The 17,822-nt window shown below is 48.2% G+C and overlaps 8 protein-coding genes across 8 annotated transcripts; 6 read left to right on the top strand and 2 right to left on the bottom strand.

Moving 5' to 3' along the window:
* The first annotated feature begins 4 nt into the window (after window positions 1-4).
* Window positions 5-1,766, top strand: FEN1 (Elongation of fatty acids protein 2). The gene is made up of 4 exons (XM_018275680.2): window positions 5-373; window positions 423-427; window positions 486-1,047; window positions 1,111-1,766. Exons 1-4 carry the CDS (start codon window positions 275-277, stop codon window positions 1,630-1,632), a joined length of 1,188 nt encoding a protein of 395 aa, XP_018128456.2. The 5' UTR covers window positions 5-274; the 3' UTR covers window positions 1,633-1,766.
* A 117-nt stretch (window positions 1,767-1,883) lies between these two features.
* Window positions 1,884-2,633, bottom strand: VE01_10803 (uncharacterized protein). The gene is made up of 2 exons (XM_059464254.1): window positions 2,287-2,633; window positions 1,884-2,217 (listed from the first exon to the last, which is right to left on the bottom strand). Exons 1-2 carry the CDS (start codon window positions 2,358-2,360, stop codon window positions 2,016-2,018), a joined length of 276 nt encoding a protein of 91 aa, XP_059320237.1. The 5' UTR covers window positions 2,361-2,633; the 3' UTR covers window positions 1,884-2,015.
* A 1,147-nt stretch (window positions 2,634-3,780) lies between these two features.
* VE01_06226 (uncharacterized protein) lies at window positions 3,781-5,463 on the top strand. Its single transcript, XM_018275679.2, has 5 exons — window positions 3,781-3,973; window positions 4,070-4,096; window positions 4,220-4,242; window positions 4,338-4,465; window positions 4,637-5,463. Exons 1-5 carry the CDS (start codon window positions 3,908-3,910, stop codon window positions 5,014-5,016), a joined length of 624 nt encoding a protein of 207 aa, XP_018128457.1. The 5' UTR covers window positions 3,781-3,907; the 3' UTR covers window positions 5,017-5,463.
* Window positions 5,464-6,248: 785 nt separating this feature from the next.
* MSS4 (Phosphatidylinositol-4-phosphate 5-kinase) lies at window positions 6,249-9,428 on the top strand. The gene is made up of 3 exons (XM_018275678.2): window positions 6,249-7,856; window positions 7,913-8,888; window positions 8,939-9,428. Exons 1-3 carry the CDS (start codon window positions 6,697-6,699, stop codon window positions 9,167-9,169), a joined length of 2,367 nt encoding a protein of 788 aa, XP_018128427.1. The 5' UTR covers window positions 6,249-6,696; the 3' UTR covers window positions 9,170-9,428.
* A 123-nt stretch (window positions 9,429-9,551) lies between these two features.
* Window positions 9,552-12,328, top strand: VE01_06224 (uncharacterized protein). Its single transcript, XM_018275677.2, has 2 exons — window positions 9,552-10,030; window positions 10,099-12,328. The coding sequence occupies exons 1-2, from the start codon at window positions 9,946-9,948 to the stop codon at window positions 11,565-11,567; spliced, it is 1,554 nt and encodes a 517-aa protein (XP_018128428.1). The 5' UTR covers window positions 9,552-9,945; the 3' UTR covers window positions 11,568-12,328.
* A 268-nt stretch (window positions 12,329-12,596) lies between these two features.
* Window positions 12,597-15,512, bottom strand: EXO1 (Rad2 nuclease). Its single transcript, XM_018275676.2, has 3 exons — window positions 15,256-15,512; window positions 15,059-15,206; window positions 12,597-15,011 (listed from the first exon to the last, which is right to left on the bottom strand). Exons 1-3 carry the CDS (start codon window positions 15,266-15,268, stop codon window positions 12,848-12,850), a joined length of 2,325 nt encoding a protein of 774 aa, XP_018128423.2. The 5' UTR covers window positions 15,269-15,512; the 3' UTR covers window positions 12,597-12,847.
* An 81-nt stretch (window positions 15,513-15,593) lies between these two features.
* Window positions 15,594-16,534, top strand: VE01_06222 (uncharacterized protein). Its single transcript, XM_018275675.2, has 5 exons — window positions 15,594-15,719; window positions 15,775-15,861; window positions 15,915-16,002; window positions 16,053-16,186; window positions 16,235-16,534. The coding sequence occupies exons 1-5, from the start codon at window positions 15,638-15,640 to the stop codon at window positions 16,381-16,383; spliced, it is 540 nt and encodes a 179-aa protein (XP_018128424.1). The 5' UTR covers window positions 15,594-15,637; the 3' UTR covers window positions 16,384-16,534.
* Window positions 16,535-16,666: 132 nt separating this feature from the next.
* MAM33 (Mitochondrial acidic protein mam33) lies at window positions 16,667-17,808 on the top strand. Its single transcript, XM_018275674.2, has 2 exons — window positions 16,667-17,110; window positions 17,164-17,808. The coding sequence occupies exons 1-2, from the start codon at window positions 16,758-16,760 to the stop codon at window positions 17,657-17,659; spliced, it is 849 nt and encodes a 282-aa protein (XP_018128425.1). The 5' UTR covers window positions 16,667-16,757; the 3' UTR covers window positions 17,660-17,808.
* Window positions 17,809-17,822: the final 14 nt, after the last annotated feature.

The raw sequence follows: 17,822 nt of genomic DNA, 5'->3' as shown, positions 1-17,822 counted from the left end.
TGTCCACTCGTCTCCAACTCTCCCCCGCACTTCAACCTGAGTTGATGCCTCAGGCACAACTAATTAAGCAGGGGTGCCGTCAGATAATGTTCGTCGCGTAACCTATCGCGTCTGAACGTCATTAACGCGGGTCGCGCATCCAAAAGAATCTCGAGGTCAAATAAATTTCTCTACCTAAAAACACGCCTTCCCAGACCTCGAAACCCGACAAGCTTAGAGCTGAAATTTACCGCGCAAAAACACTTGACCTGCTATACCTAGAGGCAACGTCACCATGGGTATTAAGCAGCTTTTCTCGATCATCCGCGATGAAGCCCCTCAGGCCATCAAGGAGGGCGAGATCAAAAACCAATTTGGGCGGAAAGTGGCAATTGTACGGCCTCTCCAACCCCTCTCATCTTGCACCAGCTAATATTCTACAGGATGCGTAGGCAACCCATGTTACTTCTTGTCGATTAAATGTAATCTGATACCCCGACTTATAGCTCCATGTCAATCTACTCCTTCCTCATCGCCGTCCGCTCAGGGGGTGAACAACTAATGAACGAGTCCGGAGAAACCACCTCCCATCTCCTAGGCATGTTCTACCGCACCCTCCGCATCGTCGACAACGGAATAAAACCCGTCTATGTCTTCGACGGCGCGCCACCAAAACTCAAGTCCGGCGAACTCGCCAAACGATTCGCTCGCAAGGCAGAAGCGACAGAGGGACTCGAAGAAGCGAAGGAAACGGGAACAGCTGAGGATGTGGAGAAGTTCTCTAGACGCACGGTTAGGGTGTCGAGACAGCATAATGCGGAGTGCCAACAGCTCCTTAAGTTGATGGGGATTCCGTATATCATTGCACCGACTGAGGCGGAGGCGCAGTGTGCGGTGCTGGCGAGGGCGGGGAAGGTGTATGCTGCTGCTAGTGAGGATATGGATACGTTGTGCTTTGACTCGCCGATTCTTATTCGCCATCTCACTTTCAGTGAGGCGCGGAAGGAACCTATCCAAGAAATCCACGTCGACAAGGTCCTCGAAGGTCTAGGCATGGACCGCAAACAGGTACTACTGTCTCTTTTTACCTCTAGCTCCTTTTAGCTCCTCGAATACTGACCCGTCGTCCAGTTCGTCGATCTCTGCATCCTCCTAGGCTGTGACTACCTCGATCCCATCCCCAAGGTCGGCCCCAACACCGCCCTCAAAATGATCCGCGAACACGGCTCCCTCGAGAAGGTCGTCGAGTGGATAAACAACGAGGGTAAGAACAAATACACCATCCCCGAAGACTGGCCCTACGCCGACGCACGCGAGCTCTTCTTCAACCCCGACGTCCGTCCCGCCGACCACGCCGAGTGCGACTTCAAATGGGAGCAGCCCGACGTGGAAGGGCTCATTAAATTCCTCGTCGTCGAGAACGCGTTTTCGGAAGAGAGAGTCAGGAGCGGAATTGCGAAGTTGCAGAAGAATTTGAAGTCGAGCCAGCAGGCGAGATTAGAGGGGTTCTTTAAGCCGATTCCGAAGACGGAGGCGGAGATTAAGAATTTGAAGAGGAAGAATGAGGAGAAGGCGGAGGAGAAGAGGAAGAAGGCGAAGGAGGAGAAGAAGGCTAGTAAGGCCAGTAAGGCGAAGCCGAAGATGAATTCTTAGGTGGTTCGGAAAACACTTGACTTGTTGACGCGGATCGATGGCGGGATGGGGGGGGTGATACAGGGTTTGCTATTTGCATTGCATGGGCTGGCGGTTGGGAAAGGGTTTGCTTTTGGCGTTGATGGCGAACGGGGGTGGGTGGGTGTGGTATATTACCTAGGGCTCTTTAAGAAGGAAGGTTTTAGGCTTCATATCAGCATATTGCATATTAGGCATATTGCTAAATGGATGACATTTTTTTATGAATCTGTTGATGGATGATGGATACAACTTGTTGTGAGGCGCAGTGCCAAGTAATGTGGTTTTCCGAGCTTCCCGCCGCGCACAAACAATTAGAAGGATTTGTGTCATGATTGCTTTTTTCAATGGGATTGTGATGGGTTTTACGTATGGCATAAATACAAATGAATGTAGAGATGTCGCGTCTCCGTCTTGAGAGCGTGAGAGGGAAGAGCCAGGCTGAGGCATGGTTTGGGTGTTACTCTGGAGTTACTCCTGGAAGTTACTCCTGGAAGTCTTCTGCCTAATTGCAGGCGCCTCACTATCCCAGTCATCAAACCGAGGAAATAATACCTGTATTGCGAACTTTTCAATAAGTTAGTAATAGAATCAGAGCCTTCCTGGAGATATTGAAATGTTGGGGGTTGAGGATACCAGTCGGTAGGATAGATCGTTGCCAACGAAGTTGTCTCCTTGACATATCTCGTCGACATTGTGACAAGAAGCATCGTGTTTATATCTTATGGTGGTAGATTTGATGATATAAGCAATTGCAAGACAGAAGGGAACAATTGGAATGGCATCGAGTGTGTCTAGAGTTCAAAGGCGTCGTCATCTTCATCGCCTTCGTCGACATTGTATTGGTGACATGAGAGATGACGACGAACACCGACTTCCAACTAAAATAAAAGGAGAGGGGGCCATAACTGCATATCAAGTAGATACATCCTTTAAAATGTATTCATTCAGCAGACACTATCAAACTGTAGTTTGTTTTGAAGTCTCTGAACAGAATGTGCAGATTCTGTTGATGGTATGAGTGACGCGAATCACGATGTAGTCGTGCGACCGAAGAAACATCAACTGTAGTGAATGGAATAGAAGAAGTCTTAGCCCTCCTAGAATATGCCAAAATTCACTTGAAATAGCTATGACTGGTAATGGAATAGTATTCCTTACTTTTTGTAATGAATAGAGAAGGTTTGGTGGTGGGACATGGAGAGTTGTCTATCGGCCACCAGACGAGGCCACATCGCGACACGATCAAAGACAGCGAGACTTTGTCTGCAGTGTAGACGGCACCTATGGAGAATATATGTTCATTTTTTAACGGGAATGTATGAAATAGACACTCACTGGTCATTTGCGATGGTTTTTGAGTCTTATCGGATGGTTGTGTGGTTGGTGGTGTGAATGCGCCCGAATGGAAGGGAGATCTCGAAGCTTCAACAATTGCTTCATTTTCGACCATAGATTCCCTTTTGTGATAACGCAACCACGTAAAGCGAAGACATCATAAAAACTCGTCTAAATCGATCGCAAGACCTCAAGAAAAGGTTATAATGCAGTATACAATGAAAATCGAATCACTGGGTCGTCTACTGGACGTTGAGCGTTGAACTGTTCGACGTCGTGGAGCTGGACAGACTGCCAAAACCCCACCACAGCCTCGTGGAGTTATCACATTTTATCATATCGCGGCTTAGAAGAAGCGTATCAATGGGAATCGCTCTGGGAAAGATACAGGCTTCGCACAACACATTCACGGAGTCTCTAAAACGGCATTCACGATCTGACGATGATTCTCTCCCCTCCGCAACAATTGCCAAAATGTGGGCGATGCCAAAGCCGACTGTGGTGGGTGAGAGCGGGTGAGCGCAATTGAGGAGGGGACGTCGAGGATTGAACCACCAGAGTTGGTCTTGGTTGGAGTTACCGCGTGATCTGGTAGCGGCGGAAGGCTGTGTTCGTCTCTGATTGGCTGATATTGATGTTGTTTTGCCTTGAAGGGTACTAATTCTTGGCCTAAAACGGGTTAGCGCGATACATCCGTCGAGGTGATCTGTGAATCTGCTGTTGATAGACTTTCGCGAGGGAGAACATATAAATTGCCGCCCTGCCCACTTCCATGTTGAGAACTTTTCGAAACCCGTACACAACCAACCCCGCACATCCACAATTATACCGACAATTACGATCAAAAGTTCCTTTGGATCTTAAGATAATCCTTTACTACACTCAATACTTATAAACTAACGTTCATACCATCATCAACATGCCTCCAAAGAAGACCGAAGCTGGTGCCGCGAAGAAGTCCACTTCCGCTGGTCACTCATACCAGGTATGTTATATCTATTCCCCAACCACAACATTATTTTATAATCGCAGTATCATATTGCATTCTTCAATTACTTATACTGACGCCCTACGTTTTTAGGATATGATTAAGGATGCCATCATCAACGTAAGTTATCTGGCGCATCGCGTCCGCGCGTTCTCGCTTGTTGACGTCGAGTCGCATTGCGACCGATGAAACCACAACACCAACCATGCCTCGAATATCTGCTGACGCGTCTATTCAATACAGCTTAAGGAGAGAAATGGTAGCAGGTTAGTTTTGCCTTCTTTGATTTTTGCGCGTCATGTTTTGTTTATGGCATTACCGTCGCGTACGTGAGAACGATTGCTAACGCTCCTTCCTTTAGCCGTGTTGCCCTGAAGAAGTACGTCAAGGCCAACAACAACATCAATGCCACCGACAAGATGTTCGACTCGCTCTTCAACAAGGCGTTGAAGTCGGGTGTCGAGAAGGGAGAGTTCAACCAGCCAAAGGGTAAGTTTTATCGAAATTTGCCACTATTGATGTCGCGTCCTATTCCCGCCTCCCCATCCGCCACGTGATATCACATTGTTACTTAGTGACATGCGTAATTACTTTGGCCTATTTACCTAACCCCCGTCTACTTAATACTTCCCTCGATCAACTTAACTAACATGTCTTCAGGATCGTCTGGCGGAACCAAGCTTGCCAAGAAGGAGCCAAAGCCTGCTGCTAAGCCAGCCGCAAAGAAGGCCGCCGCACCAGCCAAGAAGGCCACCACCACCACCAAGAAGGCTGCTGCCCCAAAGACTGCCGCCAAGCCAAAGGCCGCTGCCACCAAGAAGACTGCTGCTAAGCCAAAGGCCGCTGCACCAAAGAAGGCCGCACCCAAGAAGCCAGCTGCCAAGAAGGCCGCTCCTAAGAAGGATATCCCAGCCGTCGTTGAGAAGCCAACTGTCCTCGGCAAGACCAAGTCCGGCCGCGTAACCAAGACCACCGCGAAGACCCCCGTCGCCAAGAAGGCAGCGCCCAAGAAGCCTGCTGTCAAGAAGGCCGCTGCTTGAACTTGAACACTTGTTCATGTTTTAACGGCTCTTTCTATCAATGACTTCGTGGCGTTTGGGGAGTTTCAGCGCGGCAGGGTGATTAATATCGCTTGTGTCTGATTATTCGGGACTTACTCGGTTGGGATATGCTTTGTATGGGGTTTTCTGCTATCATACTCATGGGATATGAGGTGTGGGTTGGGCAACTCCAGGGAAGCACGGAGGATCATGTTTATTCGCGTTATTGTAGCTAGGGATTCCCCGACCTTGTATGGGTAATGGTTGTGTTTGAGGATTTTTCTGTATCCTGCACTGCCGGATTTCTGAGGGTTATGACAATAGGGGGCTTACTGGTTATAATTTTGGCGCGAGGTGGTGGGCTGGGATGATGATGCTATTACTGGATGGCTTGTACTTATACCAGATGCAATGATGATTATTGATCAGTTTTAATTATTCTGTTTTAAAATGACTTTCTTCTTTGGATACTTGTGATGTTGATGTTAATGACACACGTGCTGTATCGCCATTATCAATCATTGAAATCTCTGTAGTGGTGCCGTAAACTCTATATATAAATAAGAATATAAATGAAATGTTTATGTAGTTTATTATACTTCGATCCTAATGTGGTGTTAAGTGAGTATTTGAAAGCAAACTGGTGTTTATGTATAACAAATGCGAATTCGATTAAATTCCATGGGAATATATTATAAATAATACAGTTTTACGTATAAAATCACAACTTTAATAAACCATAATAACTAGCTATCAAACAGGGCATCAATATAACATATATACCAACATGATAATCACACCAAGTTTAAAGAGCCTAAGCTTAAGTATTAATTGCGTGAATCAACATATTTGTCGCATTGTAGCGTCCTGGCGTAAGCAAGGGGATCACATGGAAACAAATGTACAGGGGGATGTCGTATGTCGTAAGGGGTGGTGTAAAGAACAGCAACAAACAAGCAAAGCATTAATTAAGTAAAAGACTATGCGTTTATCGGGATGCAATCCACGCATTAGTGCTTTGAGTGACTGGATCTCCTTTGCTGGAGGATGTGGATTTCTATGCGCCGTTGCAATATATTGAGTTATTTCGAGTACCTTGCGCACGGCTGTTCTAACAATGTGTTGGTCCCTTAGCCAAGTCGTGTGGTGTGGCTGAGGAACGGGCTGAACCATGCCAATACGACATTCAATTTCCGGACGGAATTGGTAGATATTAATATACCAAATACAACCGTAGCTTCTTTGCTTCCCTCAACAATTATCTTCTTTCAAATAATCGAGCCAAAGCAAAGTTTATCGAGACACACGACCGAACGATACGCGTCCTTGTGCATCTATCTGCGGAAACGATCGTCAGGACAGAAGTAACGAAGGGCGGCTGTGTTTTGCCAAGGTTCCCGCGCAACCGACGCTAGATGACTTGTTCGAAGGTCTCAGCGGTGACAACAACCTCATAACCCTCAAGTTATCACGACCACGCATTGTTATATCGAGGGACGAGAGGGGGACAATCGATTGAAGACTTCTCTACCCTCAGCTGACGAGCCACAAAGGGGACGGCAGGTGGCAACTGTAGGGCCACAGCCATCGCCCTACGTGCCAACCCGTGGTCAAACCCGGCAGCGACACACTCTTGATCCTCGATTGGCCTCGTTGCAAGCCCCATTCGGTGCAAACGAGATGCCATCATTCCACTCCGATGAGTTGAATAACAGGACACTGGATGACCCCTTCTTCCAAACCCTCAACGACACCCGTCAATCGCAGGAGAATGCGGCCCTGAAGAATTGGCCACTGCAACAGCCGATTGTCCATGCGAACTATGAGACGACACCGCCTAGAACTCCTACCGACTCCCTCAATTCCATGAACGACGAGATCACCCCCCCGGATAACGGCGGGATGTTCACCGATACGGGGCTGAACGCAGTGCCAAATGGGAGGTCGGCGAGGAATAGTTGGGAGGATCGATTGGTTCGCAACACTGGCGCTCTATCTATCAACGGCGGCATGGCCGGTATACCTGAAAATGGAAGAAAGAGCCCGGAGCCACATAATCGATCATCGAAGTCTCTGTCGACAGAGAGGAACTCGTATGGCATCGCAAATGGATATCCAATACAGCCACAATTGACTGTACCCGAAGTCAACGAATCGCAAGCTGCAAATGGATACAACGAGAGCTATAAGAGACTGCCCCCTCCTCCCTCATCCTATAATCCGCAAAGCACTGGGCCCCTCACTTATTCCAGTTCTTTGGTTGGAAACATGAAACACCTCGACTCACCTCCGACAACTCAGAATGCTCAGCAGAATCCTTCTATACATCGACTCTCCCCCGATTACAATCCTAGGACCCCCATCGGTGGACCGTCGGGTTCATCACAGAACGCTGCTGGTCCGCCCCAGCTTAAACAGCGAGTACCGAAGATTGGACCGCCACGTGCATCTACAGACGATGGAACCGCCCTGGCGACTGGTCGATTCTCTCCTGTAGCCGCGACGTCCAACATGCGCCGAGGTTCTCTCAGCATCAATAGACGCAATACCCAAAGCATTCATTCCAATATACCCCATGAAGATATAGCGCAAGACGAAGATGCCCTCAGGTGGGCAGAAGCAATACGACAGAAGAGAGCGAGTAAGCGGAAGCGAAGAGATGAAGAAGACGAGGATAGGGTGGTTGTGGGGACGAAGGTTGATCAGAACCATGTAAATTGGGTCACAGCATACAATATGTTGACTGGCATCCGATTTACTGTGTCAAGGACGAACGCGAAGTTGGATAGGGACCTAACGGAGGCTGACTTTACTGCACGCCACAAGTTTTCCTTTGACATGTAAGTCTAAGCTATCTGGTGCATTATATATCTGGATGAAAGCTGACCGAAACTAGAACTGGCAATGAGTTAACCCCGTCGGCAAAGTATGATTTCAAATTCAAGGATTATGCACCATGGATATTCCGACGCCTACGAGCCACTTTCAAAATTGACCCTGCCGACTATCTCATGTCGTTGACAAGCAAGTACATCTTGTCAGAACTCGGATCGCCCGGCAAAAGTGGCAGCTTCTTCTATTTCTCTCGAGATTACAAGTACATCATCAAAACTATACACCATGCCGAACACAAACTCCTTCGCAAAATTCTCAAGGACTATTACCAGCATGTCGTGCAGAATCCCAACACCCTCTTGTCGCAATTCTACGGCTTGCATAGAGTGAAGGTGCCATACGGAGGTAAAATCCACTTTGTCGTCATGAACAACCTATTCCCACCGCATAGGGACATCCATCAAACGTTTGATTTGAAAGGCTCCACTATCGGGCGAGACTACAAGGAAGAGAATGTTGTCAACAACCCAAGAGCAACCCTGAAGGACCTCAACTGGCTCAGGAGGAACTACCATCTCGAATTCGGACCAGAAAAGAAGAACACCTTTTTGGAACAGATGGAGCAGGATGTACATCTCCTGCAGAAGCTCAAAATTATGGACTATTCGATGCTTGTGGGCATACATGACTTGGGGAAAGGCAACCAAGAGAATCTTCGAGATAAGACGCTCAGGGTGTTCCAGCCTGGAGGAGACACATCGCCGGACGATATTCTACCTTCAAACCCTATCTTGACGAGAACGCCCTCGAAATTGGAGACTGCTAGAAAGGCGCATGAGTTGCGAAAGATCATCAAACACGAAAAGCCCATTCCTATGGGCGAATCATCCACCAGAATGCCAGATCAGATGGAAGAGAACACAAGTAAACGAGACTTTACGTTCTACAGCGACGATGGGGGCTTTAGGGCCACACATGAGGATAATACCCCTGGGGAGGAGATATATTATCTGGGCATCATTGATTTGCTCACTCACGTAAGTTACTTACTACCAATATGTCTTGACTATGTGGCTAATAAATGCAGTATGGAACCGTCAAGAGACTTGAAAATTTCTGGAAAGGACTTTCTCATGATAAGCAACAAATATCCCCGATACCACCAGTTCCCTACGGTGACCGGTTCATCAAGTTCGTTATGGACATTACGAAGTCTCGAGAAGAAGTTCGAGAGGAAGTGCGAGACGAGGTTCGAGACGATGTACGAGGAGAGATTCGAGAAGAGAATGAAGAAGCGATGGAGTCTGGGAATAATTAGGTAGAGCGAGCTCATTGTTGCTTTAAGAGAGTTTACAGTAACTAGGAATACAATTAAGGTTCTTAATCAGTTGGGATTGTAATTATCATTGCGGCCTTTTTAATAAGCCAGTTCTCAGAAATCAAATTAAGGGGGGATTCCATCAGCTTCAATTTTATTTTAGTATTAATCCGTATCTGCGTACGTACGCATGTAGCATGGTCCCTTATCTGGATCGTTGTGGAAGACACTAGGGTACCTCAGGCAGAATGACATGACGATGCCAAGATCGGCCCCTGCCCCGCCTCATTGTTGATAACTCGTGACACGTAATCACGTGGTAGAGTAGTAGTAGGGTCCGATTGCAGTTGACGGGGGATCGCCGATAAAGCCTTGGGCGTCACTCCGTTGAATTCAAGGCTGATACGAACAAGAGCCGCCACGTCTGCAGTGAACCACGTCAACTTTCAAAGATCATACAATTATAAGCCTCACCAAGGACTCACTTGCTCCCTTCAACAGCTTTCTCGTGCACAGCGCCGGTACTGAGTCATCCTCACGTGCACCAATCAGACCCCTCTCTGTTGGAACGATCCGGGAGCCTGCTTAGTCGTTGATGGACTTGGTTGCCACTTTGGACCACCGAACCACGCACTTCCCCCGACCAAAACTTCACCATTTCACCCCTGACGAGAAAGCGAAAAGCGGCGGAAGCGTTATCGTCCTCGATCTCATATAGTTTACCACCCAGCAAGAGGATTGCTTCCGCCCTTTCACCAGCGGCGACTACGACAAGCATGGCGGACTCGGACGAATATATGTCTGGGATGTCGAGCGAGGATGATATTCTGCAGGATGAGTCGGACAATGAGTCGGGAGATGGTGAGTTGTTGACGTTGACGTTGGATGGTTTGCTGAAGAAACGAGGCTGACGTAGTTGTGCGGCACAGATTTCGGATTCGATGAGCCGGAGCCTGATTTAGAAATCTCGCAGAAGGAGTCTACAAGAGAGAAGAGGAGACCGTTCGAAGTTACATATAAAGTTTACCATCCGGATGATATACAGAAGCAGCAGGATGAGTTAATCGATGAGGTTAATATGATTCTCGACTTAAAGAAGGAGGATGCGGCAATCATATTACGACACTTTCGATGGAACAAGGAGAGGTTGATTGAGGACTATATGGATAGACCGAAGAAGGTCCTGGAGGAGGCTGGGCTAGGTCCTAGCACCGAGGGACCGCCTACACTACAAGTCATCCCTGGCTTCGTTTGCGATATATGCTGCGAGGACGAAGCGGGGCTCTTGACATTTGCTATGAAGTGTGGTCACAGATACTGCGTCGATTGCTATAGACAATATTTGGCACAAAAGATCAAGGAAGAGGGCGAGGCCGCTCATATCCAGTGCCCACAGGACGGATGCAAGCGGATTATGGATTCGAAGTCAATGGACCTACTCGTGGCATCGGATTTGAACAACAGATACCGCGAATTGCTTACACGGACCTATGTCGAGGACAAGAATGCGCTGAAATGGTGCCCTGCTCCAGATTGCGTAAACGCTGTCGAATGCAAGATCCAGAAGCGTGATCTGGACAAGGTGGTACCTACAGTGGCTTGCGACTGTGGCTATCGCTTTTGCTTCGGATGCATTCTCACAGACCATCAGCCAGCTCCTTGTGAGCTAGTGAAGCGCTGGCTTAAGAAGTGCGCCGATGATTCTGAGACTGCGAACTGGATCTCCGCCAACACGAAGGAGTGCCCTAAGTGTAACTCGACGATCGAGAAGAACGGTGGGTGCAACCATATGACGTGCAGAAAGTGCAAGCATGAATTCTGCTGGATGTGCATGGGTTTATGGTCAGAACACGGAACGAGTTGGTACAACTGCAATCGATTCGAGGAGGGCAGCGGATCCGATGCGCGTGATGCTATGGCTAAGTCTAGGGTGTCGCTCGAGCGATACCTTCATTACTACAACCGTTATGCCAACCACGAACAATCGGCAAAACTTGATAAGGATATTGCAACGAAGACAGAGAAGAAGATGGTTCAGCTACAGTCAGCGTCCGGTCTCTCTTGGATTGAAGTCCAATACCTTAACTTGGCATCCCAGGCTCTCCAAACCTGTCGTCAGACCTTGAAGTGGACCTACGCGTTCGCCTTCTACCTTGCTCGCAACAACTTAACCGAGATGTTCGAAGACAACCAGAAGGACTTGGAGATGGCAGTTGAGAACTTATCAGAGATGTTCGAGAAGCCAGTAGCAGAACTGGCTGATGCCAACCTAAGGGTCGATATCATGGACAAGACGTCCTATTGCAACAAGCGTCGTGTCATTTTGCTCGCTGACACAGCCGAAAACTTGGCAAATGGTGTGTGGTCTTTCAATGGGGATTATAATGGCACCGATTAGCTATTTTCTATTTGATCACCCCCGCTGTCTCTATATTGCAGCTTTCTTGATGCTGCTAGGCATAGTGGTGCCACCAAGTGTGACGGGTATCTTTGGGCTGCTTACGGTCGTTCATTACCAAAGCATTTGCTGACGGCCAGTATTTCAGGGGAGTGGCAATTCACTGTTGACCTGAGCACCCCGGCACCAAGTGCCCTTGCAGCAGCTCTGGCGTCGTCGAAATAGACAAACAGACCACGAACGACCAGGACATATACACCACACTCGAATATATTTGCATGCATAGCCGCCGTACAAGGTCGGGGAGATGAGACCTGCAGCTCTGGAGCGCAGCTCTACTCCATCTTTTACGTGCATACTTCCATAGCCTAGCCTTGGCATTTCTGTACCAACTCGCGAGCATTCACGAACTTATCATCATCCACTCAATCGGACTCAGAATCAGACACAAATACACCACAACAAGACAGACACATCCCACTTTTCATTTGTACGTTATGATGTCGAACATACATAAGCAGTACCCGCCTGCCGAGACCTAGAGAGAGGTCTCGTGAATATTTTTTTGCCACAGCATGGGAGAGGGAGGGCGAGGGAGGGAGACTGCAGAAATACATTTGTGTGCGATTGCGATGGGGATTTTTTTGAAGCGTTTTTTAGGAGCATCAATGGAGGGAGCCATAGAGAAGGCTGGTAGATAGATGGGCGTAAGGTCGATATGAGAACATGGATCTTATGAACTACATAAAATGACTGTTGAGTGTATTTGCGATGTGACGTGTAGCTGATGTTTTATTATAAGTGTGACTTAGAGATGATCGCTTACTCATATGGCGCCCCTACGTCGTCCGCTTCCTAGGGGAGGCATTCGTGTATATGAGATCCCCTAGCTACAGTCTGAGCAGCCCCTAGCTACAGTCTGAGCAGCCCCTAGCCACAGGCTGAGTCCCTAGCTACGGCCTGAGTCTACAACTTTTCACTCGTAACACGTCTCATAAGCATAGGAAAACAGAAGTAAATTGATTCTCGATGGCTTCTATTTAGAGCTTTATCGATGATAGAACAAGTAACTAGACGCTAAACTCCGCACCCGACCTGCCCATCGCTTGAATGCTATAAAACTCCAACCTAGGAAGCACCTTGATAGTGCTATTCCCAGACCCCCAACAAAACAATCCCTAACTCCTACTCCCAGAAACTCCTTCAAATATAGCCTTTAAAGTCGCGCCATTTCAGTAGCAATACCCACTCGGCCACCAATTTGAGCCTGGTAAGCACCACTATTTCATGCCGAAAGCGAACCTCCCTAAGTTTACCCTTTCGACCGGGCTCAGAAGCTCCTCTTCTTCGCTGTCATGGACTATTAGGTCCTCGCTTCCAAATGACTTGCACATATTTTCCTTCGGCGGAGATGCTAAAGCAAGTCTCTCTTCCTCATCATGAGGAGGAAGAGGAATGTCGGCTGGCTCAGTGACGATCTTGAGAGACGACTGCTTTCTAACCATGTTCCTTCCGAGTTCAGGGAATGGCAAGCCACCTAGGCCAGCTGGCTTAGGCTTCGGTTGGCGAGTAAAACTCGAGATCTTGCGAGATCCAGTCGGGGTGGATATGGGTGTGTATGGTGGCGTTGGTAATACAGCAGCGGAATTTGTGCGGTTCAGGGCTTTTGAACCTAGTGCCTGGAGAGGCGTGGAAGCGCTACGTGTTTCTGACTTAACGGGAACCGGTATGCGTGACGGCTTCGCGGAGGTTGGAGAAGTAGAAGCATCGCTGCTCCGACGTGAAAGAGTCGAAAATTGAGACTTGGGTGTAAACGCAAATCGTGATTTGAGAGATACAGGCGTCGCCGTTGGGGCAGTTGAAACAGGCGATGGTGGATCATCAATGGTGCTGGCAAACGATGTTGCCTGGGTGAGGCTCGGCATTGAAGTGAAGCTTGTTGTTGTCGAAACTTGTAAAGTTGAATCGGTGGTTGGATCGGTTTCATCACTGATTTTGCTGTCCTCTTTGAACACCTGCATCTTCTTACCGGAATCATGCTTAAAGCCGTCGAAATCAGGGAGACTAAGCATCACATCTTCAATGGAATCGTCGGAATATATGTATACATCGCTTTCGGATTTTCTGCTCTTAGCGGTTCGTCCAATCGATGGGCTTAGATCCGTCGTTGACTCAAAGAATCGGCTGCGCCCCCCAATTGGAATGTCGCCTGTAATACTATCCGAGCATAACCTTGGCCTCTTATGAGGCCTAGGCTCTGATTGAAAACTGGCTGATAGCGCTCTGCTAGCCTGACGAGGAGGCGCCGACCTTGGAGGTGGCAGTTGTGGTTCTGGTTGAGTTGCAGATCGGCTCAGGTGCGGTCGTGGTACGGGTGTTGCTTCCCAGGGCCCGGAATTCCGAAGGAGGGCATTCTGCTGAGAGGGGGATGGTGTGAAACAGTTGATGTCAAGTTCTGCTAGGGGAACCCGTCTTGGCTTGAAGAATTGATCGATGCTAACCCCTTTCTTTAAATCTTGTGACGAAACTGATGCCCGGAGCTGTGACTTTGCCGTCCATGGCGTTCTTGGAGATGCTGCAGGCACACTTTGACGGGTTATAATCACCTCCTTTGTCATTGGGTTAAGTTCTCCCGTTGCGACTCTCTTAGCTATTTCTGCTTCGACAGGAGCGCCGATAAACGTCAACTTTTCTTCATCGATGGGTTGTTCTGGCTCTGTGTGGAACACAACTTTATTCGCTATCGGACAAAACACACGTTGGTGCAAAAATGTTAGTTCCGCTTGATAGAAGTTGTCCAGGTAATCCTTTGGCACATGGTATTTGCCATCGAATTGTAGCATCCGTATGACTTTCTCAACATTTTTGTGCTTCCGTATCATTCGATAGGCCGTTTTCAGGCCCATATTCGTGATACTGGAGAGATAGTCGCATCCGCTCAAAATTGCCATCTGCCTGAACTCCTTTTCGCTCCACCCGGCTAGGTTTATATCACGGCAGGCACTGAAATCTGCCTGGTTGATTTCGATGCAATTTCCGTACTGATCAAGTTTTGTCAGGAGGCACTTAGCACCAAAAACTAGGAGATCTGAGTCTTCGGATAGAATCCCGTCAAGAATCCCCTTTCTCTCTAGGTATACCATCTGTGCATCTGCTTCGTATGGTGCGACAATATACTGAACCCCAGCCATATTCAACTCGTCGATGAGCTGCCTGGCCATTTCAGGAGTAACATCAACTGCTTTCTGGAGTTCAAGATTGGCCTGTGCGACTTTTCCTGCATTCAATAGCTCTAGTCCAAGTGTTTTGCTGGCTGCTCGTCTTTTATTGCGGTCCGCTTCGGTAGCCGCCTTGCTGGGGAGGTAATCTCCATCGAAGATTAAAAACGGTATGACGCCAAAATGCTGAAGCATTCGTACCCGGTGCATGGCAAAATCAACAAATCTGGTTCTTGTTAGAAGTGTCTTTATCAAATATTCGCAAATACGTACTTCCTTGTTGGCTTCCCCATCACCAAATCCATGGTACAAGATATTGTACCCCTGTGAAGCCATCCATAGGCATCTACACCTATCGTCTGCCCCGCAAACTTCTTGAGATTACATGGTTTATGTATAGACTTGAGCAATGGCAGTAGCCCTACACGTTGTCAGCTTGCTTTCTGTATTCAACTCGGAGTATATCAAACCGCTGATACCCATTGGTCACAAAGGGCCGTGGTGAAGAGACGCAGGGACTCGTGGAATGTCGACTACCGCATGAGCATGAGCATTGGTGGGCAAATAAATGGCAACTAGAAGAAGTGCAAGGCTGAAGGTGCTCTGGGTCCTGAAAGGAAGGTTGTCGTGTCGCAGTGGCTATCACCCCTCGATATCCAGGGCTTCAAGGGTCATAAATCGCGTCTAGACGCCTGGTCGCGTCGCTCCATGTCGGCATGGAAACGGGCCGCGCCCACAATTTTGGCACTAGAAGATTACGATAAACGATAAGGAAAGTTGAAAATGAGGGAACTTTTAACATCGCCGACCGAGATAATCTACGATAACGACCACGCTCTCCTCGTATTCAAGATGCCGAAAGGACTCCAAAAGACCCGGAAGAAGATTAACAAGAAGGGCGGCGATATCCATGCCCTTCATGAGAACTCTAGAGGTCCGCGCCCCACACATTTCCATCAGCTACCTCCTGTACTAAAAATCCATGGCAGACTCCATGCGCCTCCGCCGCGCGAGTAACAGAGACGAGAAGCTCAAACGAGTAGGAACGGCAAAGAGGAAGGATAACCAGCCTTTGAGTGAGTGCTGTGGCTTTAGTGGTTTTCGGGTCAACACTAACGACGATGATTAGTTGTCCGGGCAGCTTATTTCCAGGAAGCTGTGCGCAAGAATGACGGGAAGGAATTGACGATGGAACAAATTACGCCACTAATTGAAGAGTATGCATCTCTATATGCATTTATACGATGTGTACTAATCCGACGGGTAGATTCGTACACCAACACGACGAAGAATTCAGCGAAGTCAAAAGCCAACGCCGCCCAGGACGGCCGTCTTCAACAAGAGAGGACGTTTTGAGGATCAAAATAGCTAAAGACGAGAAGGAGTGGGAGAATGGCTTCTGTTAGTAAATATCCTAGACCTGTGGACCTGTTACTGATATTATGACAGACCTACCTGACCTAACAATCCCCGACAACGCTATATATCTCGATAGATGGGACGGGACTTGGTCGTATCTGCCGACTCTGAAATGGGTTACAATTGCGAAGAATGGGACCGTGAAGCCATCTAGCTTCCCGCCTAAGGGACAGACATGAAGATATAATGATCCGAAGGCGTTTATATGGTGCATCTGAAGGAGTTGGGCGACAATACCGCAACATTTGTGAAAGTGAAGCGGCTCTTTTACGGATAACAATAGTTAGCCAGGATTTATAGTGCAAGAAATCGTTTATTGTAATTATTGAGACTTCCAATTTCGTATCTGAGCTTCCATTTTGTTCAGTTGGTGATAAATGTTACCAGCGGGTCTGATATTACGCTAGACCCCACTAGGCGTGGCACGGATTAGCTCCCGCAGCTCTAAAAAGTTGCTGTTGACTGACGACTGTCTTGATCGAAGATATCATCATTTACCATCACATTCTTTCATCTCAAAATAATCCAATTCCATAATCCCAGCATTCCAATCATGCTTTCTCTTCGTGCCATTGCGCGCTCAGCTCCGCGCGCCGTCTCCAGGCTCACAGTCTCCGCTGCTCGCCGCTCAGCAGCTCCTATTTCCATTCAGTCATCATGGATGCCAATCCGCACACAAGCCGCCGCCGCGTTCTCTACATCGAGAATGTACAAGGCAACGGCAGGTGAGGTTGACGATGAGCTCGTCGCCAAGCTTGAGTCTGAGATTTCGATGGAGCAAGAGATGAAGGAGAACAGCGAGGTCCCGCAAAGCGTTAGGGAGTACCTCGAGAACGGACCCTTCGAGATCCAAGATGTTGAGGGATCGGAGGAAGTCGTATTGACGAGGACATACGGCGAGGAATCGTGAGTAAATTCAATCCCTGATGATAAAGTACTGTGCTAAAAGAACGTAATAGTATCCGCGTCTCCTTTTCCGTTGCCGACTTGAACGCCATCGACCCCGAAGCCGACTATGAGGACCGCGCCATGGCTGATGAGGAGGATATTGAGCAGCAAGAGAAGGAACTTGCAGAGGAGGAGGGCGAGTCCGAGGCCACAGACTCCTTCCCAGTCCGCATCAACGTTATCATCGAGAAGGCAAACAAGGGCGCGCTCGCCGTCGAGACCATTGCCCAGGATGGACAAATCATCATCGACAACGTCTACTACTACAAGGATGCCGCGCAGGCACGCGCCAAGACCGCTGAGCTGGCACACACCAGACAGGACCTCTACGTTGGCCCACCATTCGGCAACCTTGATGAGGATCTCCAAATTACTTTGGAGAGATACCTGGACGAGAGAGGCATCAACACCGCTCTGGCTCTCTTCGCCCCTGATTACATAGACATGAAGGAGCAGAAGGAGTACCTGGCATGGCTGGCGAATGTCAAGGGCTTCGTTGAGGCTTAAATGGGGGATTGGTGATACTTTCATGCTTGTTTTTTACATATCCACTCTAATGGCGAAACGTGTATAATATTAGTGTACGATGATAGATTGGAGATTTGGGCCTAGGATGTCTCTCATAGTTGTATTTTAGACCATCAAATTATTGGCAAACAAACTCAAGATA

Source organism: Pseudogymnoascus verrucosus (genome assembly GCF_001662655.1).
Source record: "Pseudogymnoascus verrucosus strain UAMH 10579 unplaced genomic scaffold scaffold_36, whole genome shotgun sequence".
Classification (NCBI taxonomy): domain Eukaryota; kingdom Fungi; phylum Ascomycota; class Leotiomycetes; order Thelebolales; family Thelebolaceae; genus Pseudogymnoascus; species Pseudogymnoascus verrucosus.
This window is presented reverse-complemented; position numbering and strand designations above follow the sequence as displayed.